General features: G+C 45.4%; 1 protein-coding gene across 1 annotated transcript in view; it reads right to left on the bottom strand.

Moving 5' to 3' along the window:
- The window catches only part of LOC149440925 (interleukin-13 receptor subunit alpha-1-like), a 109,079-nt gene that overhangs the window by 13,569 nt on the left and 68,756 nt on the right, over positions 1-26,754 (bottom strand). Inside the window, exons 6-8 of the mRNA XM_089657957.1 lie at positions 23,905-24,089; positions 15,611-15,756; positions 2,543-2,684 (exon numbers count right to left, since the gene is read on the bottom strand). Of these exons, the coding sequence (XP_089514083.1) occupies positions 2,543-2,684; positions 15,611-15,756; positions 23,905-24,089 (473 nt within the window). The remainder of the gene's footprint in view (positions 1-2,542; positions 2,685-15,610; positions 15,757-23,904; positions 24,090-26,754) is intronic.

Here is a 26,754-nt window from a genome sequence, read left to right as displayed (position 1 = left end):
TTAACAAAAAACTTACAGGCTTTCTGGTAGAATCTCAGTCCAAATTCCTCCAGATTTGGCAAGCAGATTTTGGCTACTCACAACCCCAAGGATTTAATCACTCTCCCCTATCACAGCGTGAGGAGAGTACTGCTGATAACCGGCAATTATCAGAGAAGTGATCAGCACTGATCCTCAGGGCACTGATCATCAGTGCTCTGATGATCAGTGCCCAGCAGTGCTGCCCACCTGTGCCTAGCAGTGCCACCCACCTGTTCCCATCAGTGCTGCCTATCAGTGCAGCCTCATCAACGCACATCAGTGAAGGAGAAAAATTACCTGTTTGCTAAATGTTATAATAGAAACAAAGAAAAAACTTTTTTTTTGTTTATAGCCCAAAAACTAAAACACCCAGCGGTGATTGAATACCACCAAAAGAAAGCTCTATTTGTGTGAAAAAAAATTATATCAATTTCATATGGGTACAGTGTAGCATAACCGCGCAATTGTCATTCAAACTGTGACAGCGCTGAAAGCTGAAAATTGGCCTGAGCAGGTAAGGGGTTAAAAGTGCCCAGTAGGCAAGTAGTTAAAAGCTTATGTATCACCCTGGTCACATCGGGTGTGACTTGGCATGCGATTTGCATGCCATATGACTTGCAAATCTTATGCCAAGTCGCACTCTATTGTCCACTATTAGAGCGGTCATATTGGTACAGTTCCAACATGGTCGGAGCCACATCGATTTCTAAAGTAGTGCATGTACTACTTTTGGTGAGATTTGCATAGACGTCTGTGTCAGATGTCCTGCAAATTGCACCTCAAATCAGCAAGTCACCCAATTTTGAAATCGTGTGACTTCACTGTAAGTCGCATGATTTCCAAATTGGCTTAATGTGACTGGGGTGTAAAGGTAAAACTTTTTTGTTTCATTTACAGTAGTGGAGGATTTTGGGCACTGATTCACAAAAAGAACATTGGGGAACTGGAGAAAGTACAGAGAAGGGCAACCAAACTGATAAGAGGCATGGAGGAGCTCAGCTATGAGGAAAGATTAGAGGAACTGAATGTATTCTCTCTTGAGAAGAGGAGATTAAGGGGGGATATCATCAACATGTATAAATACATCAGTTCATATAGTGAACTTGGTGTAGAGCTATTCACCCCGAGGTCATCACAGAGGACAAGAGGGCACGCTTTACGTCTGGTGGGAAAGAGGTTTAATCTCCAAATACGGAAAGGTTTCTTCACAGTAAGACCTGAGAAAATGTGGAATAGACTCCCTCAAGAGTTGATTCTGGTATGCTCAGAGAATTACTTTAAAAATGCCTGGATTTTTTCTTGGATACACAGAATATAACTGGTTACTAACATTTATAGGTAAAGTTGATCCAGGGAATATTCGATTGCCTCTCGGGGGATCAGGAAAGAATGTTTTCCCCTGCAGGAGCAAATTGGATCATGCTTTGCTGGGTTTTTTGCCTTCCTCTGGATCAACTGTGGGTGTAGGATTATAACTTTTTACTTTTTATTAAGGTTGAACTGGATGGACTTTTGTCTTTTTTCAGCCAGACTAACTACAGTATGTGTAACTATGTAACTATTTGACAAGTCATCATCAGGTCCATTGGTGGGACTATTAAATATTTTGAGGACATTCAAAATATTTAAATGCAAATGCAAACATTGTTTCCTAAACAGTTTCATTTTCTTTTCTAAGTTCATGTATAACCATATCCTTTTTTTTAGTTTTAAATAGAAAAGGGGAAATGCTCAAATCTGTCAATTATTAACAGTTATTTTTTTGCTGTCTGTGTCTCCATTGGAGATATTTCCCTTCACTTCCTGTCCCAAAAACACAACAAGAAGCACTACACCGTGGGAGAAACTCCTGTCTAAGACCATTGTCACCTCCTGTTTTGGATTTCCTATTGCTTAGTTACTTAAGCATACTAGTTAAACCAGTGACATATATATTAACTTAATGCTGGTGAAAGGGAAAAACCAATAGGTCAGTCTTCAGTCATTCAGGTCCAGAGTGAGTCTAAACTGCTCAATGAGACTGATAGTCATTTATATGACACCTTGAGTTTCAGTGGTGTTTTTAGTGCAGGGCTCTGGGCACTGAAAGTAAGTCTAAACAGCAAAGTTTTCAAATGTTTTCCTAACATTTAGGGCTGGTTCACACCAGAGCTATTGGACCCTTAATTGTCCTTCTTAACAATTAAAGCCTTACTGCAGCCACAATGTTTTTTTTTCATTTTGGAACCCAATGGGGACCCATGCAGATTGTCTCTTGTTCTGGTGTTCCAAAATGACCTTCATATTTAATTAACTGGGAACCCCCCAAAAATTGATTGTGGACCCTCATTTGAAGAGTTCTGCTCAGAAGAACCACTGTTCTTAAGAACATATAATTCTAGACATGAAGCAATTATGCAATGCAATGCAAAAAAAAAAAAGCAGAACAAAGGCCACTACAAAGGCCAATGCAGGGCCGAGATCAATAAATGAAAGTACTACACACTACGAACCCTTGCAGAGGAACACACAAAATAAATACCTTTAAGAATCTCTTCCTTACTCCAGTCGCTCCAGATAAAGCTGTTTTCATCAGTTAACAAAATACTTGAAAGCTTTACCCGTACTTTAATTGTGTATGTAACATCAGGCTGAACAGTAAGAGTCATGCTGCTAAGAACCATCTGGAAAATCAAATAATCAAGTCTTTGGTCATTTAGAATATATACTGTATCAATACTGAATTACTACTGTATGTAGTCCCAATTTTTCTCCCAACTACCCTTTCTTATCCATATCACATTGACTATTAACACTACGTACAGTAGCTTGAGGAACAAAGGCACAGTGGCTAAGTGGTTAGCACTTCTTCCTGGCAGCACTAGGGTAGCTGGCAGGGCTGTCTTTAATATTGATTGGACCCTAGGCACTTTTTCATCCCCATCATTAAACAGGACCCCCTCCCTCACACTACGCCCATCATTACACAGAATCCCCCTCCCTCATACTGCTCCCATTATTACAAAGTTCCCCCCCTCCCCCACCATTATGCAGGATCCCTCCCCCATACTTCCCCATCATTACACAAGCCCCCCTCCCCCAGACTATCTCCATCATTACACAGGAGTCCTCACCCCATACTACCACTAATTATTACACAAGACCTTTATCCCACATCAGTACATAGGACCACCTTCCCTATATTACCCCCATAATTACACAGGACCCTCTCCCCTATACTACCCCCATCATTACACAGGACCCCCTCCCCCATACTACCCCCATAATTACACAGGAACCCTCCCTTATACTACCCCCATCATAACACAGGCCCACAGGGGGTGGGGAGGGGGGTTATTGTTGAGAGTGGAGAAGTGAGGAGGGGATTATTTGTTGAGGGTGGAGAGACAGGGAGGGGGTTATTGTTGAGGGTGGAGAGGTGGGTTATTTGTTGAGGGTGGAGAGGCGGTTAACGGGTTTATTGTTAAGGGTGGAGAAGTGAGGAGTTGGTTATTTGTTGAGGGTGGAGAGATGGGGAGGGGGTTATTGTTGAGGGTGGAGAGGTGGGGAGGGGGTTGTTATTTAGGGGGGAGAGGTGGGGAGGGGGTTATTGTTTAGGGTAGAGAGGTGGAGAGAGTTTGACAGATACAGTCCAAAGAATAGTAGAGCTGCATGGTCTGAACTCTCTGCCCATCCCCCCACCCACTCAGCTCAGAAGGGGGAGAAGGAGAGTTGTTAACCCTGCAGGCTCTGCTCACCCTGAAATAGAAACTGGCACGGGTGGTGCAGACAGACCTGAACAGGTCTATCGGCTTGGTTAATGTGGCACACACTACAGCCTGAGCAATAGGTTTATTTTCTCGACTGAGGCTCCAGTCTGTGTTAGCTCCTGAACTCCAGCATTCCTACTTCTTTGATTACGGAGTTCAGTCAGTATTGAGTATTCTTGTTTGCCGCCTGCCCTGACCTTTGACATGAACCTGTTTTTAAATGTGCTAGTTGACTTTGTACTATGCTCTGGTTCTAACCCCTGGTGCAGATCTGGTGGCATGTAATTATTAATACTGTGCACTTTGTGCCTTTTTAAGGGCTCACACCCTATACAACATGCAAATAGAACAGAGGGAAACTTCCAATTATTATCCTTGACGATAACATTCTTCTGAACATTGACATTCTGGAAAAAACTTTTACTGTGATTGACAAAATATTAAAGGATAAGTTCACCTTTTGGGAAAAAAATAATAAATGCACATATTTCTGCAGAAACAAAAATGCGGATTTATTTTTTCCCACAGGAGCCTACAGAGCATTGCACCCATGATCAGTGGATTGTAGGTGTAAAGTCAGGCTCCTGCAGACTCTCAGTACAGCTGTCTGCCCGTACCTTCTGTACGGACAATGTCAGGAATGGACTGGCCAGCAATGGTGGGACTCACCTGCCTTATGGGCTGCAGTACCAGGGCTGGCCAGCGGGTGCTCCCAGCAATCAGAGACTCAACCTTGCAGCCAGCCAAACACCTAAAACTGCTTATACTGATGTATTTAAGGGATGGCCAGACCTGCAGACTCTGCCTTGGTGTTTGTTTCTCCTGGGCCCTGTATCCTGTTCCTGCTCCCTGTTCCTGTCTGATTCGTTGCTGACCCTGCTCTGATCCCTGGCTTTGTCTGACCATTCTCCTGCTCCTGATCCCTGGCTTTGTCTGACCATTCTCCTGCTCCTGATCCCTGGCTTTGTCTGACCATTCTCCTGCTCCTGATCCCTGGCTTTGTCTGACCATTCTCCTGCTCCTGATCCCTGGCTTTGTCTGACCATTCTCCTGCTCCTGATCCCTGGCTTTGTCTGACCATTCTCCTGATCCCTGGCTATGTCTGACCATTCTCCTGCTCCTGATCCCTGGCTTTGTCTGACCATTCTCCTGCTTAACCCCATACGCTCTGACCTCCTGTTGATAATCCCGGCCTGCCTGATGACGCTTGCATTGTATGTACTGTTATCTGTGGGTGGTTTGGTTTGGTTCGTTTGCACTGTTATGTTTTAGTATTGCACTGCGTTTATGTATTGTTAGTGTTAATAAATTATATTTATAACATATCTGAAGCCTGCGTTTCCCTGCGTCAGTCACATACCTCTGGTCACACCCTGGAGCCCTGACATTACACCAAGGCCAATCCTGACCAGAAGTGGCTGCACAGGGAAGCCATCTTGGTTTGTTGATGGGAAGGATGGATCTTGATGAGGTTGTGTATTTATATCTGCTAGTGTTTGATGACAGAGAGTATGCTTATCAAACTCTGAAGGAGTATCCCAGGGATGAACTGCTAGAATGTATACGGCTCGCTCATGTTCTAGTAGATCAGGGCACAGAATTCTCTGAGGTGCAGCCATTGATTCAGATTTGTGCAGAGTTGGTTTCATCTGGTACCCCCGAATGCAGGGATGAATTTTTGCCGCCATTTAGTGCCGACCAGGTAGAGTCCCTGGTATGGTTATTAGAGGATGGTGTGGATTGCTTCTTGTAGCATTATGCTGCATGTTCACCACAGATACTAAGAGATTGTATAAATGCAGTGCAGTCTTTGGTCAGACAGGCTTTGTGTAAGCTGAGCTTTGTTCAACCCATACTGCAGACATGGACAGATTTGTTGCACCCAGCCTCAGTCAGCTTGCAAAAACCCAGTCCTGCTTCTAATCTATTTCCTCAAAGCTCTATTCCTGCATTCCCAACAGCTCCTCCTGCCCTGCTATCTACCGCATGTCAGTACCCTGTTCCCACTCGCTGCACCTATCCTGCCTTTAACCCTGTAAAGAAGCCCTCTGTAGCAACTGTTCCCTCCCCTGTTCCATCCTCCAGCTCTTCTCTGTCTCCAGCTGCTCCATTCGTTTGCAGACCTGCGTTTACTTGCAGTGCTCCAGTCCAACCAATACCATCCTGCCAGTATCCAAACCGGTGAGCCTGCCGTCTGAGAACCTGCCTTCCGTGGTTCAGCCTGGTGCCTCGGCACCCGCACTTCAGCCTGATGCCTGTACCCAGCCTGATGACTGTACCCAGCCTGATGCCTGTACCCAGCCTGATGCCTCTATTCAGCCTGATGCCTCTATTCAGCCTGATGCCTCTCTTCAGCCTGATGCCTCTACCCAGCATGATGAACTGATCCAGCCTGATGATCCTATTAGGCCAGTTGACTCGATGCCCGCTGTTGATCCAGATGATCCAGTACCTGATCCGGTGCCCGCTGTCATGCCAATTGACTCAGAGCCCGCTGTCGTACCTGGTGACTCGGTGCCCACTGCCTTGCCAGATGACGCGGTGCCCGCTGGCGATCCAAATGACCTGATGCCTGGTGACCCAGTGCCCGCTGTCATACCTGGTGACCCGATGCCCGCTGTCGAGCCAAACGATCCAATGCCTGGTGACCCGGTGCCCACTGCCTTGCCAGATGACGCGGTGCCCGCTGGCAAGCCAAATGACCTGATGCCTGGTGACCCAGTGCCCGTTGTCATACCTGGTGACCCGATGCCCGCTGTCGAGCCAGACAATCCGGTACCTGATGACCCGGTGCCCGCTGTTGTGCCAATTGACTCAGAGTCCACTGTCGTGCCTGGTGACTTGGTGCCCACTGTCTTGCCAGATGACGCGGTGCCCGCTGTTGAGCCAAATGACCTGATGCCTGGTGACCTGATGTCCGCTGTCCAGCCAGACGATCCAATGTCTGAACCAGTGCCCGCGGTCATACCAGTTGACTCGGAGCCCACTGCCTTGCCAGATGACGCGGTGCCCGCTGTCGAGCCAAATGACCTGATGCCTGGTGACCCGATGCCCGCTGTCCAGCCAGACGATCCAATGTCTGACCCAGTGCCCGCGGTCATGCCAGTTGACTCGGAGCCCACTGCCTTGCCAGATGATGCGGTGCCCGCTGTCGAGCCAAATGACCTGATGCCTGGTGACCCGATGCCCGCTGTCCAGCCAGACGATCCATTGTCTGACCCAGTGCCAGCGGTCATGCCAGTTGACTCGGAGCCCACTGTCGTGCCTGGTGACCCGGTGCCTGTCGCTCCGCCTGGGGGTCCGGCGCCCGCAGCTCCGCCTGGGGGCCTGAGACCTGTCGCTTCGCCTGGGGGTCCGGCGCCCGCCGCTCCGCCTGGGGGCCCGAGACCTGTCGCTCCGCCTGGGGGCCCGAGACCTGTCGCTCCGCCTGGGGGTTCGGCGCCCGCCGCTCCGCCTGGGGGCCCGAGACCTGTCGCTCCGCCTGGGGGTCCGGCGCCCGCTGCTCCGCCGCCCCGCCTGGGGGCCCGATGCCCGTCGCCCCGCCTGGGGGCCCGATGCCCGTCGCCCCGCCTGGGGGCCCGATGCCTGTCGCCACTCCTGGGGGCCCGGGGCCCACCGCTCCGCCTGGGGGCCCGATGCCTGTCGCCCCGTCTGGGGGCCCTATGCCTGTCGCCCCGCCTGGGGGCCCGGTGCCTGTCGCCCCACCTGGGGGCCCGGTGCCTGCCACTCCGCCTGGGGGCCCAGTGCCTGCCGCTCCGCCTGGGGGCCCGGTGCCTGCCGCTCCGCCTGGGGGCCCGGTGCCTTCCGCTCCGCCTGGTGATCCGATGTGCCTCTGCCCGGAGTCCAGCCCAATGTGCCTCTGCCCGGAGTCCAGCCCGATGTGCCTCTGCCCGGAGTCCAGCCCGATGTGCCTCTGCCCGGAGTCCAGCCCGATGTGCCGCTGCCCGGAGTCCAGCCCGATGTGCCGCTGCCCGGTGTGCCGCTGCCTGTAGTGCCGCTGCCCGTAGTGCCGCTGCCCGGAGTGCCGCTGCCCGATGTGCCTCTGCCCGGTGTGCCGCTGCCCGGTGTGCCGCTGCCCGGTGTGCCGCTGCCCGATGGGCCGCTGCCCGGAGTCCTGCCCGGTGTGCCGCTGCCCGGAGTCCTGCCCGGTGTGCCAGTCTTTGATATCCTGCCAGTTACCAGACCCGGGCGGTGGAACATTTTGCCCAGCTAGGACTGTTTGGAGCGTCCTGAGGCCGCTCTATGAGGGGGGGGTACTGTCAGGAATGGACTGGCCAGCAATGGTGGGACTCACCTGCCTTATGGGCTGCAGTACCAGGGCTGGCCAGCGGGTGCTCCCAGCAATCAGGGACTCAACCTTGCAGCCAGCCAAACACCTGAAACTGCTTATACTGATGTATTTAAGGGATGGCCAGACCTGCAGACTCTGCCTTGGTGTTTGTTTCTCCTGGGCCCTGTATCCTGTTCCTGCTCCCTGTTCCTGTCTGATTCGTTGCTGACCCTGCTCTGATCCCTGGCTTTGTCTGACCATTCTCCTGCTCCTGATCCCTGGCTTTGTCTGACCATTCTCCTGCTCCTGATCCCTGGCTTTGTCTGACCATTCTCCTGCTCCTGATCCCTGGCTTTGTTTGACCATTCTCCTGCTCCTGATCCCTGGCTTTGTCTGACCATTCTCCTGCTCCTGATCCCTGGCTTTGTCTGACCATTCTCCTGCTCCTGATCCCTGGCTTTGTCTGACCATTCTCCTGTTCCAGATCCCTGGCTTTGTCTGACCATTCTCCTGCTCCTGATCCCTGGCTTGTCTGACCATTCTCCTGCTCCTGATCCCTGGCTTTGTCTGACCATTCTCCTGCTTAACCCCATACGTTCTGACCTCCTGTTGATAATCCCGGCCTGCCTGACGACGCTTGCATTGTATGTACTGTTATCTGTGGGTGGTTTGGTTTGGTTCGTTTGCACTGTTATGTTTTAGTATTGCACTGCATTTATGTATTGTTAGTGTTAATAAATTATATTTATAACATATCTGAAGCCTGCGTTTCCCTGCGTCAGTCACATACCTCTGGTCACACCCTGGAGCCCTGACAGACAGACAGTCCAGGAAGATCAATGAACTATGGCATTGCTCACCAGTGCCCTCATGCCCTCACGGTTCATTGAAAACTACAAGCTTTCTGCCACAGTGGCAGATGGTACATGTAGTTTATTCATTCACAGATCTTTGTGCATGAATGACGTGGCTTGTGTGGGTGGAGCCCCACAAAGCCATGCTCTTTTTAAAATGTGACAGTAGGTATTGGGGGAGGCTCGGGGGGGGAAGGTGGGGGTGTTGGTGTAGGAAAGATTAGAGGAACTGAATTTATTCTCTCTTGAGAAGAGGAGATTAAGGGGGGATATGATGTATAAACACAGTCAGGTCCATAAATATTGGGACATCGACACAATTCTAACATTGGCTCTATACACCACCACAATGGATTTGAAATAAATGAACAAGATGTGCTTTAACATGGAGGCCCGGCGGCCACCTGTTATATCCACAGGGTTAGTTCACACTATACCTGGATGTTATTTTACTACTTATCACAATTTGGATACCTTGAATGTTTACAATAAAGTTCTTTTGATAATCTACTACACTATGGACATCCTTCCCTTAACTCCCTGAGAGGAGTACTTATTTTCAGACCCAGGCACCATACCAAGAGGTGGAAGATTTCCTGTAAACAGGCAGTTCCTTCCAGCCAGTCCCTTTGAGGAAACCTCTGGTTACCTGGATCTTGTTCTTCTTCATTGAAGTCCTGTCATCACACGGAAGGGAGGATTGCCCAAGCTGACCAGACCTTTGACCAGACCTCTGATGAGGGATTTTATACAACACTCATACCTTATTTATTTCTGGTGAGTGCGCATTTCTATCATTTCCCAAGGAGCACCACCAGTACCTCCTAGTTTCTACGATCACAATTCATAGACTTTATGGACGTTGTTTGAATTTATTTTGAATTTATTTTTAGTTTTACATATGATTTTAGCGCTGCACTAATTTTATATCATTTGATTTACTGCATATATTGGTTGCTTTGAGTGCTTAGCTGCTTTTAGGATATAGCGCTCACTACATATCTGTTTGTTTTATAAATTCAGTTGCGGCTGCTAACCAACACACCCCACAATTATTATGTGCTAATCATCCACATGCATAAAATATCTTACCACAAAAATGTTTATACTATGTTCTCCCAAGTACTAAATCACAGTGCATAAATTATGGGGTGTGTTAGCAGGTGCAACAAAATTTACGTATTAAAATTTATGACTTGTGTGAACACATTTGTTTGTCTGCAACCGCTAGACACAATATTTGAGTATACACAATACAGGTTTATATATTTATATATATATATATATATATATATATATATATATAAAATGCCCTTCTAGTTTAGATAGGGGGAGATAGTGTTCAATTGATAGAGAGGAGGGCTGAGTTGCAGCCTGGGTGTAATAGCCAGAAGGTCAAATTGTGGTCAGGAGTTGAGAGCCTCTGCAGACCAGCCCCTCTGGAATTTTCCCCTGCACTAGGGCTTTGGAGGAAGGCTGAGTAGTAGCACTCAAGGGATCCTGACCAATCCCCAACAGGAGGTTGAAAATGGGCCAGGACACCCAATACAAAAGTGTTGGAGCCTGCTCAGTGGCGGGAAAGTTTGGGTGGAAAATAGTGAGGAAAATGTGAAGCTAAAGGAAGGAGGCTGCGAGGAGGCCCAGTGAGATGGGGCCTACCTGCAGGCCTGGAGCTGGAAAGGAGGAAAGCTCAGAGCTTACTGTCCCCCAGATCGAGGACTACCTCAATGGCAAGAAAGGAGCGGCCCAGCTGATAACAGCCATCAGTCCACCAGTGGTACAGGAGAGGATCTGAGTGAGTACACCATCACCCCCTGGACAGATAGGGAAAAGAGCACTCTGGTGAGAAACCAGATTTGCTGCCTATTTGGGACTGTCCACTCTTAAAGTAACAGATGCCAGATTCCCTGTTCAGGCATACCTCCATATTGCTGGGTCAACTGGAGAAGTTCATCCAGGGTCTGGGGTGGTACACTAAAGAGACTCTGGCTATCTCTGCAACAGAGTATGCGCTGAAGTGAAGGATTATAAGTCCCAGGAAGTTGTCCTCAGTTCATCGGTTCCCTTGGGCATCCTGTACACCCCGAACCCTATCCCCTAAACAAAACAAAAACCTCAAGGACTTATTTCTGACACTGCATGCAAGTCTTGGTGAAGATGTGTGATGCCTGGCTGTGCAGGACTATAGGGGGACCCAAATCTTCTAGCAGCTCCTAAGGGGGTAGTGCTACATATTTATGTATATGTGTGTGTATATTTATATATATATATATATATATATATATATACACACAGGTGAAACTAAAAAAATTAGAATATCGTGCAAAAGTTCATTTTATTTCAGTAATGCAAAAGGTGAAACTAATATATGAGATAGACTCATTACATGCAAAGCAAGATAGTTCAAGCCGTGATTTGTGATAATTGTGATGATTATGGCTTACAACTCATGAAAACCCCAAATCCACAATCTCAGAAAATTAGAATATTGTGAAAAGGTGCAATATTCTAGGCTCAAAGTGTCCCACTCTAATCAGCTAATTAAGTCATAACACCTGCAAAGGGTTCCTGAGCCTTTAAATGGTCTCTCAGTCTGGTTCAGTAGGAATCACAATCATGTGAAAGACTGCTGACCTGACAGTTGTGCAGAAAACCATCATTGACACCCTCCATAAGGAGGGGAAGCCTCAAAAGGTAATTGCAAAAGAAGGTGGATGTTCCCAAAGTGCTGTATCAAAGCACATTAATAGAAAGTTATGTGGAAGGGAAAAGTGTGGAAGAAAAAGGTGCACAAGCAGCAGGGATGACCGCAGCCTGGAGAGGATTGTCAGGAAAAGGCCATTCAAAAGTGTTGGGGACTTTCACAAGGAGTGGACTGAGGCTGGAGTCAGTGCATCAAGAACCACCACACACAGACGGATCCTGGACATGGGCTTCAAATGTCGTATTCCTCTTGTCAAGCTGCTCCTGAACAACAAACAACGTCAGAAGTGTCTTACCTGGGCTAAAGAAAAACAGACCTGGTCTGTTGCTCAGTGGTCCAAAGTCCTCTTTTCTGATAGCGCAACTTTTGCATCTCATTTGGAAACCAAGGACCCAGAGTATGGAGGAAGAATGGAGAGGCACACACTGCAAGATGCTTGAAGTCCAGTGTGAAGTTTCCATAGTCTGTGTTGATTTGGGGAGCCATGCCATCTGCTGGTGGTAGTCCACTGTGCTTCATTAAGTCCAGGGTCAACGCAGCCATCTAACAGGAGATTTTGGAGCACTTCATGCTTCCTTCCACAGACGACTTTTATGGGGATGCTGACTTCATTTTCCAGCTGGACTTGGCATCTGCCCACACTGCCAAAAGCACCAAAACCTGGTTCAATGACTGTGGGATTACTGTGCTTGATTGGCCAGCAAACTCACCTGACCTGAACCCCATAGAGAATCTATGGGTCATTGCCAAGAGAAAGATGAGAGACATGAGACCGAACAATGCAGAAGAGCTGAAGGCCGTTATTGAAGCATCCTGGTCTTCCATAACACCTCAGCAGTGCCACAGGCTGATAGCTTCCATGCCACGCCGCATTGAGGCAGTAATTGCTGCAAATGGGGCCCAAACCAAGTACTGAGTACTTATGCATGCTGATTCTTTTCAGAGGTCCGATATTGTTCTATTTACAATCCTTGTTTTATTGATTGCATGTAATATTCTAATTTTCTGAGATTGTGGATTTGGGGTTTTCATGAGCTGTAAGCCAAAATCATCCCAATTATGACAAATCACGGCTTGAACTATCTTGCTTTGCATGTAATGAGTCTATCTCATATATTAGTTTCACCTTTTAAGTTGCATTACTGAAATAAATTAACTTTTGCACTATATTCTAATTTTTCGAGTTTCACTTGTGTGCTTGTGTGTGTGTGTGTATGTATATATATATATATATATATATATATATATATATATATATATATATACACACACACAGTTGTGTTCAAAATAATAGCAGTGTGTTGAAAAAAGTGAATAGAGCTCAAAATCCTTCTAATAGATTTTATTTCCATACACACAAATGCATTGGGAACATTACACATCCTGTTCCAAATCAAAACATGAAGAAAAATATATCAAATTTGTGTTGTTCCTCTAAAAAAAATTGAAGAAAAGTGAATATTAGACTGTTCACAAAAATAGCAGTGTTTGTATTCTTCTTTACAAACTCAAACATTCACTATATAAACTGAAAAATGTTTGAAGATTTTGTTTTCCTTTGAATCACTTAATTAATATTTAGTTGTATAAGCACTGTTTCTGGGAACTGCTGTACATCTGTGTTGCATGGAGTCAGCCAACTTCTGTCACCCCACAAGTTTTCTATTGGATTAAGATCTGGGGATTGGGCTGGCCACTCCATAACGTCAATCTTGTTGGTCTGGAACCAAGATGTTGCACGTTTACTGGTGTGTTTGGGGTCGTTGTCTTGTTGGAACACCCATTTCAAGGGCATTTCCTCTTCAGCATAAGGCAGCATGACCTCTTCAAGTATTCTGATGTATTCAAACTGATCCATGATCCCTGGTATGCGATAAATAGGCCCAACACCGTAGTATGAGAAACATCCCCATATCATGATGCTTGCGCAACCATGCTTCACTGTCTTCACAGTGTACTCTGGCTTGAATTCAGTGTTTGGGGGTCGTCTGACAAACTGTCTCTGACCACTAGACCCAAAAAGAACAATCTTACTTTCATCAGTCCACAAAATGCTGCACCATTTCTCTTTAGGCCAGTCAATGTGCTCTTTGGCAAATTGTAACCTCTTCAGCACATGTCTTTTTTTCAACAGTGGGACTTTGTGGGGGCTTCTTGCAGATAGCTTGGCTTCACATAGGCGTCTTCTAATTGTAACAGTACTCACAGGTAACTTTAGACCTTCTTTGATTTTCCTGGAGCTGATTGTTGGCTGAGTCCTTGCCATTTTGGCTATTCTTCTATCCATTTGAATGGTAGTTTTTCGCTTTCTTCCATGTCTTTCAGGTTTTGGTTGCCATTTTAAAGCATTTGCGATCATTTTAGCTGAGCAGCCTATCATTTTCTGCACTTATTTATATGTTTTCCCCTCTCCAATCAACTTTTTAATCAAGGTACGCTGTTCTTCTTAACAATGTCTGGATCGAACCATTTTCCTCAGAATTACAGAGAGAAATGCACTGTAACCAGCATGTACAACATTTGCTGCCTTCCTTAAATAAGGGCAATAATTGCCACCTGTTTTTAAAAGAATGAATGACCTCACTAATAGAACTCCACACTGCTATTATTTTAAACATGCTCCTTTCAATTAGTGATTCAATTACACAGAATCAGCAGCATGCATGTCATGACTGTTGGGTCTGTTGGATTTCTATTACTCTACTACACCTGCTAGTAAATTATTTGCTGTGTAGAAATATCATTTCTACCAAAAACCGTGATTGATCAGGTTAGTGATGTCTGACTGCTATTATTTTGAACACAACTGTATATAGCGTGGCATTGTCACTTTTCACTTGGTTTTTCATTCCTCCTTTTCTCCTTTTGTAGTAGCTGTGCTTCATACCCCACATGTTCTTTACTGACCCTAGTCAATGTTCAATGCAACATTCCCTAATTAACTCAACTAGGTTGGCCAGGCATACATCAGCAGGGTGATACTCCATAATAGGTGCCCCCTAATGCTTGTCAGTTTTCCAGGCTTACAATGCCTTTCAACGGAATTCTGGGTTCTGCAGTCCTCCCTTTTATCTTCCACAGCAATTCCTGCATCTTCCTGAGCATGCTGAAGCTCCAGAACCCAGCATCCCCCCTTATTTATATTACATGGCAGATAGGCTGGGTCCAAAAAGCCCAGAAACAGAGGTGCCAAACTTCCTTACCCTGGGCCAGCCAACTGCCTAACTAACATACTGTAGACAACCTGCCTACAAATTATATAAAGGTGCTTATTAAAACTGCAGAGGCAGGACATAAGAAATGAATGTCTGTAGACCTAAAGTAAGCAACTTCAGGACTTTGTATAGACAACCACCCAGGTACATACCAATGATCTTTCTGATAACTCTACTTGGGGTTGATTGATGAAAGAGCAACAAATACAAAGCTATATTGGTTGTTTAAAGGGTCAGTCATCAGGTCCAAAATTAGATATATTAAAGGTAGTTAATACCTGGCTTTTTATTTGCCTTGGTGGGCTCAACAGCAAAATATGCCTGATACTTTCCAGTCTACATTGGAGATTTAAATGATCCCTTCTAACACCTCTTGTTGCCTTCTCCATAAATTTAATAATAAAAGACAATAAGGAGGTTGGGTTCCCTTAATAATGGCCCCAGCAGGTGTAAACCCAGGAACTGAAGCAGAGATTTCAAGTAGTTTACCTCTCCAGCATCAGCCAAAAACTTAATATCAGTTTGATATAGGAGGATTACAATGTCAAATTTAAACTCAATTTATCTACATAGTTTGTTCAGAACATGCCAGAACAAGCAAAGCAAGACAGCAAATGAGATAGAGAGATTAAGCAAAAGAGAGAGAGCAGGACAGATTAATCAAGTGTGAGAGGCAGAGTAAAGAAAATAAGAGGAAAATTGAGACTTAAGGCAAAGAGCTTCTGCTTCATGCCTAATGAAGTATATATCAAGGGTACACCCTCTAATAAATTCAATTTTAAAAGCATTATACTTACATTATATGATTCTGTATGCCCATTGGATGTTATGAGTAATAACTCATATTCTGTGTACTCAGTAACTTGTGATTTTTCCCATCTCACATATAAACTGTTATTTGAAGTCCTGTTTGCCTCAATTATTTTTGGAGGTTTTAATTTTGCTAAAACAAATGTAAAAAAATAGATATAACTAATCTTTATAACTGTAGACCTTACCTGTAATAAAGTATTTAAATTATTAAAAGAGACTTGTTTACCTTGTGTTTGCACGGTTATCCAAGTGACCATGCAAAGGGTGCTCTGACAACCTTGTACTCACCTTACCTGCTTTCCCTTGGCACCACACACCCAGCCCTGACATTACTGGTACAAAAAACAGCAATATCTCCTGCGCATGAGTGTTTGGGGCGGTGGAAACTCTTCATATGTGACTGCTTTTCTATGTGGCACAGGGATGCTTCAGACTTTGCTGCCCTCTTACGACTAGAGTTGTCCCAAATAGTAACTATGAAATCAAAAACAAGAGGGCGCACCAACCTAGTGCATTATACCATGTTACGTTTAATAATAATCCACATAATATATACTCACAAACCGTGAAGAAATTACTGCATATCAAGTTACTCATCTGTAACATGGTAATACATCAGGCTCAGCGTACTCCAGAGCTGAGGAGAACTCCGACTGGGATCCTAGTCAACTTGAGTTTTTCAAGGGCTAAACCCTCTTTATCACAGCCAAACCAGTTCTGATAAAGAGAGTTTAGATCTCGAAATGCTTAAGCCAGCTATGATCCCAGTCAGAGTTCTCCTCAGCTCTGCAGTACTTTGATAGATTACCGTACTATGGATCAGTAACTTGATATGCAGTAATTTCTACATGGTTTTTTAGTATATTTTGTATGGATTATCAATAAACGTCATATGGGATAATGCACTAGGATGGTGCGCCCTTTCTTGTTTGTGTATTTGTAGCTAAAATTACTTGTGTCAGCATCCTGGAGGAGTAGTGATGTTACTTTAGTCATTTGACTGTGCTTAGGTCTATCGACTGGCCTCTAGATCTGACCACTGTCACAGAGGAGGTCACAAGTCCTTCCATATCTGTGTTGGGTCTTGTCACCAGCTACAGAGAGGAAAGGAGTGAGAGGTAGCACTAGTAAGTATTAGGAGTGGGAGGTGGGCCTTTGTAGAAACTCTCATTTTATCTGCATGGCGAGGGTGACATTGTCTCTTTAAAGCAGTGGTTCTCAACCTTTCTAATGCCGCGACCCCTTAATACAGTTCCTCATGTTGTGGTGACCCCCAACCATAAAATTATTTTCGTTGCTACTTCATAACTGTAATTTTGCAGTGGGAAGAGTAGTGCCACGTCATTGGTGTCAGTGGGAGGAATAGTGTCCCATCACTGATGTCAATGGGAGGAATAGTGCCCCATCATTGGTATCAGTGGTAGGAATAGTGCCCCATCATTGGTGTCAGTGGTAGGAATAGTGCCCCATCATTGGTGTCAGTGGGAGGAATAGTGCCCCATCATAGGTGTCAGTGGGGGGAATAGTGCCCATCATAGGTGTCAGTGGGGGGAATAGTGCCCATCATTGGTGTCAGTGGGAGGAATAGTGCCCCGTCATTGGTGTCAGTGGGAGGAATAGTGCCCCGTCATTGGTGTCAGTGGGAGGAATAGTGCCCCGTCATTGGTGTCAGTGGGAGGAATAGTGCCACGTCATTGGTGTCAGTGGGGGGAATAGTGCCCCATCATTGGTGTCAGTGGGGGGAATAGTGCCCCATCATAGGTGTAAGTGGGGGGAATACTGCCCCATCATAGGTGTCAGTGGAAGGAATAGTGCCCCATCATTGGTGTCAGTGGGAGGAATAGTGCCCCATCATTGGTGTCAGTGGGACGAATAGTGTCCCATCATTGGTGTCAGTGGGAGGAATAGTGCCCCATCATTGGTGTCAGTGGGAATAGTGCCCCATCATTGGTGTCAGTGGTAGGAATAGTGCCCCATCATTGGTGTCAGTGGGAGGAATAGTGCCCCATCATAGGTGTCAGTGGGGGGAATAGTGCCCCATCATAGGTGTCAGTGAGGGGAATAGTGCCCATCATTGGTGTCAGTGGGAGGAATAGTGCCCCGTCATTGGTGTCAGTGGGAGGAATAGTGCCCCGTCATTGGTGTCAGTGGGAGGAATAGTGCCCCGTCATTGGTGTCAGTGGGAGGAATAGTGCCCCGTCATTGGTGTCAGTGGGAGGAATAGTGCCCCGTCATTGGTGTCAGTGGGAGGAATAGTGCCCATCATAGATGTCAGTGGGGGGAATAGTGCCCCATCATTGGTGTCAGTGGGGGGAATAGTGCCCCATCATAGGTGTAAGTGGGGGGAATAGTGCCCCATCATAGGTGTCAGTGGAAGGAATAGTGCCCCATCATTGGTGTCAGTGGGAGGAATAGTGCCCCATCATTGGTGTCAGTGGGAGGAATAGTGCCCCATCATTGGTGTCAGTGGGGGGAATAGTGCCCCATCATTGGTGTCAGTGGGGGGAATAGTGCCCCATCACTGGTGTCAGTGGGAGGAAAAGTGTCCCATCACTGGTGTCAGTGGGAGGAAAAGTGTCCCATCACTGGTGTCAGTGGGAGGAAAAGTGTCCCATCACTGGTGTCAGTGGGAGGAAAAGTGCCCCAACATTGGTATCAGTGGGAGGAATAGCGCCCCATCATTGGTATCAGTGGGAGGAATAGCGCCCCATCATTGGTATCAGTGGGAGGAATAGCGCCCCATCATTGGTGTCAGTGGGAGGAATAGTGCCCCATCGTTGGTGTCAGTGGGAGGAATAGCGCCCCATCGTTGGTATCAGGGGGAGGAATAGTGCCCCAACGTTGGTGTCAGTGGGAGGAATAGTGCCCCATCGTTGGTGTCAGTGGGGGAGGAATAGTGCCCCATCGTTGGTGTCAGTGGGGGGAGGAATAGTGCCCCATCGTTGGTGTCAGTGGGGGGAGGAATAGTGCCCCATCGTTGGTGTCAGTGGGGGGAGGAATAGTGCCCCATCGTTGGTGTCAGTGGGGGGAGGAATAGTGCCCCATCGTTGGTGTCAGTGGGGGGAGGAATAGTGCCCCATCGTTGGTGTCAGTGGGGGGAGGAATAGTGCCCCATCGTTGGTGTCAGTGGGGGGAGGAATAGTGCCCCATCGTTGGTGTCAGTGGGGGAAGGAATAGTGCCCCATCGTTGGTGTCAGTGGGGGGAGGAATCGTGCCTCATCGTTGGTGTCAGTGGGGGGAGGAATCGTGTCTCATCGTTGGTGTCAGTGGGGGGAGGAATCGTGCCTCATCGTTGGTGTCAGTGGGGGGAGGAATCGTGCCTCATCGTTGGTGTCAGTGGGGGGAGGAATCGTGCCTCATCGTTGGTGTCAGTGGGAGGAATAGTGCCCCATCATTGGTATTAGTGAATCCAATGATGGGGCACTATTCCTCCCACTGACACCAATGATACTTACCTTGCTGACCCCTGCTCCAGCCTGGGCTCGCTCGCTCCCTCCCTCCCTCTCCCATGGTACAGACACTTACCTGTCAGCTGTCTTCCTTCTCCAGCTGCTCTCCTCCTCTTCACCCGCTCGATCTTCGCGGTGCCGCTCGGCTCCTCCTCTCCAAGCTCCACCTCCTCGCCGGTGATTGGCCGCCTGTGTGCCTCACCTGAGCTACAGTTCCGACGGCCAATCACCGGCGAGGATTGATCCCGAGGGTGTGTCCAGATGACAGGGGCGGCATGTCATCCCGCCCACACCTGGAGACGGATAGAGCAGCGGTGTCTCGGTTCCTAACACCATCGGAAATATGTGTTTTCCGATGGTCTTAGGCGACCCCTGTGAAAGCGTCGTTCGACCCCCAAAGGGGTCGCGACCCCCAGGTTGAGAACCGCTGCTTTAAAGTATGAAAGGATTGCTCATAGCAACTCATGAAATTCTACATTTATCTGTCAGGTTAGACATGGGTAATATAGATGCTTTGCCCCAAATAATTAGAACAGAGTTTGAAAAGAAAGTACCACAGCAGATATAAATAGATGATTTAGACCTGTTTCACATGGATTTCAGCTTTTATAAGAGCATTGTCAACAGCAAGCTTTAATGAAACTTTCAGCAAACTTTTGCAAGGTTTTGGCAAACTTCAAGCTGCTTTCTCTAACTTTGTAAAGCTCCCTTAAGCTCCTGTTTGGAAATGTTATACACAGATCTTAATGGGAGTACTGACTGTGACTTTAAACAAGCTGCTAGCAGACTTCAGCAGGCTTAAACAGGCTTCAAGTAGTGATGAAGCCTGCAAGCAGCTTGTTTAAAGAGGCAATCAGAACTCCCATATGGATAACATTTAAAAACTGGAGTTGAATGATGCTTTAAAAGCTGCAACAAAACATACTGAAATGCTTTGTAAAATCTTGCTGCACACTGCAAGCTGACGCCTGTGTGAAATAGGCCTACGTTGAAGGGTAGGATGAAGCTTACTTATCAGTGGGTCAGCAATATTTCAAACCCTGTGTCTTCTACATCTTTATAAACATACTTTATAATTAGTTCTGCAATTGTATTGCACTTTAAACACAAGACAAATCATTGATCTTGGCATTAAATTGTTTGTAAAGGCTCAAGGTTTTTTATCTTCATACACGGAATGCATAGAAAAACCTTCTGTGTGCAGCAGTGCCCCCAGCCCCTTCAATACTTACCTGAGCCTCATCGCGATCCAGTGATGTGAACGACAGCCTCAGCTGTCCTGGGTCTCTGCCTCCTCATTGACTGAGACAGCAAATGGGAGCCATCGGCTCTTGCTGCTGTCAATCACAGCCAGTCAGCCAATGAGGAAAGATAGGGGGTGGGGCCAAGCTGCAGCTCCGCGTGTGAATGGACACACGGAGCAGCGGGTGCCCCCATAGCAAGCTGCTTGCTCTGGGGGTCCCCCGACAGGAGGAAGGGGCAAGGAGATCCTGCGGGGGACCCAAGAAGAGGAGGATCCAGGCTGCTCTGTGCAAAACCAGTGCACACAGTAGGTAAGTATAGACATGTTTGTTATTTAAAAAAAAAAAAAACAATCTTTAGAATCGCTTTAAATGTTTAAAGTGCAACTCCAAATAAAAAGCTAAATACATAAATGAAATGAATATAAGTGACCTATTCTAGGGAAAGGATTTGTATTACTGTTCAGACATTCCTGTAATTCACACACAGCTGCCACATGGATGACTCCACTATTCCCTATTTCAGCTTTACACTTTCTTGTTCTGAATATAGACAGATTAGATCATTCTGGTTTGTTGTCTAGTTGGTGGCTTGAACACAGGGAGGTGATATGGGACGCTACAAAGCTGAACCAAAAAATAGGAGTGTCATATGCATAGCTATGCAGTATGGCAGATTTGTGTGACAACAAGAAGAATAAAGAAGCTTCTCCAGTGCCCTTTCCTGACTTCTGGTTATCTGTGACACTAGAAAGAGTGGCTTCTATCAAAACAACCAGTTGAGCCTGGTAATTCCAAAAGAACATAAAAGACAAATGATCAATGAGCCCCGTGTCAATAATACATAATGAATGAACATTTACTGGCAATGACCAGCAAAAAATAACAATAATAAATAATAACGATTCAATAATAATGATATGGATAATGATGTTGTTAATCACCAAAATAATGTTAAATGACTGAATGAAATAAAAATCCAAGTTTTCAGAAACAACAGAGAGCCAACAATGGAACCAAAGAAGTGTTCACTGGCAGGCCAGGATAATACTACAGTCTTAGCAAGGTCTATGTATATATGGTCTTGCTTGGTAAGGGCAGAATGTAACCTTGGCTTGAATTGATTTGACCAATTTTTCTGTGTTGTATTGAATTGCATTAGGTTGTTATTGTTTTGTAGTATGCTGACATCTGATGGGGGTTTCTGGCAACTATAACTTGTTTACCATATTATTTTGATATCTCCCTATGCCCACCACTCCTGCTTAATGCTAGTTATTTTAGTCCTAGCTAGACTCTCACCACTTCTTCTATGTTCCCTCAATCAATGTTAGTTATTCACAAAGACAGGACTTAGCAAAGTCATTATCCTCTTACACTTCTTACACAACTACTGAAAACCATCCTCTGCAATTAGCTGAAATATATTTGCATTGAATTCAGAGGCATAATAAGAACCTTTAGGGCCCCTGTGCAAGAAACAAAGAAGAGCCCCCTTGATCTGAGCCCGGGGCCCTTTCCACTGCTCCTGGGGCTCTTTACAGAGTTCCCCCTTACATTAGAGTCCACAGAGTTCTCCCTTACATTAGAGTCCCCCTTACATCAGAGTTCCCAGTGTTCCCAGAGTTCCCTTTACTTTAGAGTTCCCCTTTAAAGTGCATGGAGGAACTGGAGGAACTGATGCAAAGGGGAACTGATGCAAAGGGGAACTCTGTGCACCCTGATGTGACGGTGAACTCTGCAGACTATGGTGCAAAGGGGGAATGCTGTGGACTATGGTGTAAAGGAGAACTCTGATGTAAGAAGTTGTCTGTTCTCCAGAACCCCCCTTACATCAAAGTTCACAGAGTTGCTCCTTACCTCAGAGTCTGCAAAGTTTCCCCTTGCACTGTAAGGGTCTATTCTGCTTACTCTAAAGGAAAGGGCAATTCTAGGAGCTCTGATTTACGATGCAATGCTGCTAGCTTCGATTTAAGGTGGATGTGGAGGGGAGCCCTATTGACCAGAGACCCCCTTATATCAGACTTACCCTTTACACCAAAGTCTGCAGAGTGAATACAGTAAAATAAAGGGGTTCATTAATATAAGAGGGGAGTGAAGACACTGATATAAGGGGCAACATTTATATTAGGTGTCCACTCTTACCTTAGGGTGTCCACTCCCACCTTACATCAGTGACCCCCCTCAGAGTAACTGACTGCCCCACAGATTCTGCGGGTTTTTGTTTCTAAGGCTGGTTCACTCAAAATCTTGTGCACCAGTGCATGGTAGCCAGTCAGCCTCTAACCTCAGCTTGTTCAGGTAAGCTTTAGCAATAAAACCTGGAAGCTAATTTCTATGCAGAAGTGCATGGGTTTCGAGTGAACCAGCTTTAGTGAATAAACCCCAGCGTAACCTGGAGCTTACAAACACTGACTTCCTGCAGTTGCCTGCAGGCTTAGTCTTTTGGTCCTCCTCTCCCCCTGAGCCCCCTCTTTGCAGTTGCTTTCAAATTTACGGGAAAGATGCCAAGTGCCATGTTGTCACTGTGCACCTAACCAGTAGCCCAAGCCCAGACCAGCTGAGACCGAGATGATGCTAGCTCAGTCGATTACTAATCGGCCAGCTCCAGAAGTGCGCATGTGCAGTTCTGAAGCCAGGTTTTAATGGTTGAACTGGATGGACTTTTGTCTTTTTTCAGCCAGACTAACTATGTAATTGGCTAAGTAATTGGCTACTGGTCAGGTGCTCCGTGACATTTTGGCACTTGGACCTTTGCGACCCTGTTAGTTCTGTCACTGCAAGGAATTCAGCTTTAATTCGCCACTGAAAAATAACTTTGAAGAAATAGTCTAAATGCCTGAGAAATCATGGGTATGCATGGCATCTAAGGCCAATAAAATGCAGGGTTTCCAGCACTGAAGAATGGAAAAAGGTGTAAAAAATGTGAGACAAATCAAAGAGAAGAAAATGGCAAAATCATCAGCTTTAGTGAGCATAGTTTCAGCTGAATGTGAAGGAAAAAACTATTTAAAATAGTGTGCCTGAAGGAGAACTATGAATGGTTGGCAAATTTCTGTACCACTCTTAACTGAGAGCCAGCAGAGACTGAGCCGGTGCCAACACCTTAAAGTCACTCACTGCGTTCCTGACCATGCCCCCCTGCCCAAGCTGTGCTCAGCCGATTGCTAATTCAGTTGTGCTTTGGAGGGTGGGGAGGTTTGTCTGGTGCGCAGTGACATTAGGGCGCTTGGCACCTTGTCTGTAAATTTGAAAGTGACTGTAACGAAGGGGCACAGGGAAGAGGAGGCTTGGGCTACCCCCCACAGTAGTGGAACACCAGGGCCTGTTTGCAGGTGTGACCTTTGCAACCCTGGTAGTTCCACCACTGGTTGAATTCAACTTCCATGTCTTATTGAAATGTTAATCTCCCTATGGAAGGTGCTAAGTCAGCAGGTGACCATACTGTCTGGACTGGGTCTAAGGTGGTATGTCAATGCATAAAGTAGTATTTGAAAGATAACACAGGTCCCACATTTCAATCCTCACAGGTTCCCCTTAAAATTACATAACTACCAGTGGAGCATTTCATACAGACCTCAAACTTACCTATCTGATTAGCACTTCCATAATATATATAGGGCTTTATACTCTTTGATGTGTCTGTAACTGCCATTGCAAACATAACACTGTCTTTAATGCTCTTATTAAGTTGGAATTGGCATCCCACAATCTTCAAGTTATTAGAGGAAAAAAGCTCACAGGTCCTTCCAGTTTCAAATAAGTCCCATAACCTGAAAAAAAAGCAACTAACATTCAGTATAACACTGAAAGACTTTTGTAAAAATTACAAACTAAAACAAAATCCCAAGTTTAATACTTTCTAACCCCTGAATTCCTACCGGAATTCAGAAAGCATTACCATACTGTACATATGTTTTACATTTAAAGATCAACTCAAGCAGCTTTATTATAATTGAATAGAGTAGAGCAGGACTTAGAACCTCTGGCCAGTTTTCATATCTTTCTGTGGGCCCATGTCATCCTGAATGCCACTACACTTAACCTTCCTAAAGCACCACTACAAAACATAGTACCACACTACCTACCATGTGTTGTGGTGCATTGCTAACAATGGTGCATAAAATGTTTTAGTGCAATATAGTGTATAAGCCATGTTATAGTGCTTTACCGCAATGCATAATAACATGCAGCATAATGGGCATTAGCATGTGTACACAAATATGTAAATAGATCCTACAAAAGCTGTCACATCAATTCAGTTTGGTTGGCGGCTGCAATATCAAGCAGTCATACAGCAGTCTGATAATTGATATAAAGATTGCTTGGGGTTGTAAAGGCAGGTAATATTGCGTGCTGCTTTAAAATAATGCCCAGGATTGTGGTGACTGCATTATAGTTAACTCTTTTAAGTTTTTTTCCTTTATTTTCACCTTGTGATCCTGCCAGTAACACTCACTTGAACAGAAAGTGTCTTGAAACTACAAAACAACAAAAAGGTACATTTTTAAATGGTATACTGCATTTATTTGGCCAAAAAAGGAAAAGCTTATTGTTAGAAATTAAGATGTCGATTTATGAAACTGAGATCAGCTATGATCATGAGGATCGCCGCTGATCTCAGTTCATTAGCAGTTTATGAAATAGAGATGATCAGCGGATAATACGTTTACTGTTGATCATCTCAGCGTTCTGAGAAGCTGTCATTGAGGTGCAAGGAAACAGCCAGTTTATGAAGATGCGATGACAGCACTGGCGATCGGTGTAAGAATTCTCCCTCCTAGATACTCCAGCCAGAGAAATTGGGAGGAAGTGTATAGACTTCCTTCTTTCTCCTTGCCACCAAGACAGTGAGATCAAGTACATCTCACCTGCATTTCATAAGCCCCTAAACAAGCACTCAAAAGCTGCAGTCCGAAACACAATATATACATTGCATTTTTATATTTATTGCATTTATTTCCGGTACTTATATAGCACCATCAATTTACATAGTGTTTTACATACATATATTGTACATTCACATCAGTCCCTAACACTCAAGGGGTGTACAATCTAAGGTCCCTAACTAACATTCATACATATATATAGGCAGTATATACAGAGTGCTCAGCATAAATGAGTGCACCCCTTTTTAAAAAGTAAGATTTTATTCAGTATCTCAGTGAACACAAGAACAATTTCCAAAATTTTGACAAAACTGAGTTTTATAGAACATTTGTTTAGCTTGTCAAATGAAAGTAAGTTGAATAATATAACTTAGATTACAAAATCTTCAGTTTTACTCAAATTGGTTGATGCAAAAATGAATACACTCCACAACAAGAACTACTACATCTAATATTTTGTATGACCTCCATGATTTGTAAGGACAGCACCAAGGCTTCTAGGCAATGAATGTACAAATTGGTGACATATTGCAACATCTATCTTTTTCCTTTTTTCAAGAATGACCTCTTTTAGAGCCTGGATGCTGGAAGGATAATGATGCTCAACTTGTCTCTTCAGAATTCCCCATAGGTGTTCGGTTGGGTTCAGATCAAGATACAGACTTGGCCACTGAATCACTTTCACCCTGTTCTTCTTCAGAAATGCAACAGTGGCCTTAGATGTGTGTTTCGGATCATTGACATGTTGGAAAAGTGAGCAAAAACAAAAGGGCACAGAGTGATGGTAGCATCTGCTCTTTCAATATAGAGCAGTACATCTGTGAATTCATGATACCATCAATGAAATGATCCCCGACACCAGCAGCACTCATGCAGCCCCACAGAAGGACACTGCCACCACCATATTTCACTGTAGGCACCATGCATTTTTCTTTGTACACCTCATCTTTGCGACGCCATATAATTTTGAAGCCATCAGTTCCAAAAACATTTATCTTGGTCTCATCACTCCAGAGTACAGAGTCCCGGTAGTCTTCTTTTTCAGCATGGGCTCTGGCAAATTCTAGGTGGGTTTTTTTGTTCATGGGCTTTAGGAGAGGCTTCCTTCGTGACGACACATATGCATGCCTTTCCTCTGCCGTGTATTGTGTCACAGGAAACAATCACCGCAGTTTGGCTTTCTACTTTTTTAGCTAACTGCAGTGAACTTGCATGGTGATTTTCTTCAACCCTTCTCATCAGAAGATGCTCCTGTTGAGGTGTTAACTTCCGTGGACAGCCTGGACATCTCTATGAGATGGTTGCAGTTACATCTTTGTTAAATTTTTGTATCACTTTTGCTACAGTATTCTGACTGAAAAGTAAAGCTTTGCTGATCTTCTTGTAGCCTTCACTTTTCTTGTGTAAAGAAATTATTTTCTTTCTCAGACCTTGTAACATTTCTCTTCTATGTGGTGCCACTGCTGACAGCATGAAATGGGAAGGAATTTTCTTTAAGTAACACCCTTTTATAATCAACTGTGTGCTGGGCTCCTGTTTAATGAATAAT

The sequence above is a fragment of the Staurois parvus genome, unplaced genomic scaffold (assembly GCF_062004578.1).
Source record: "Staurois parvus isolate SC_StPar_1 unplaced genomic scaffold, SC_StPar_1.0 ptg001045l, whole genome shotgun sequence".
NCBI lineage: Eukaryota > Metazoa > Chordata > Amphibia > Anura > Ranidae > Staurois > Staurois parvus.
This window is presented reverse-complemented; position numbering and strand designations above follow the sequence as displayed.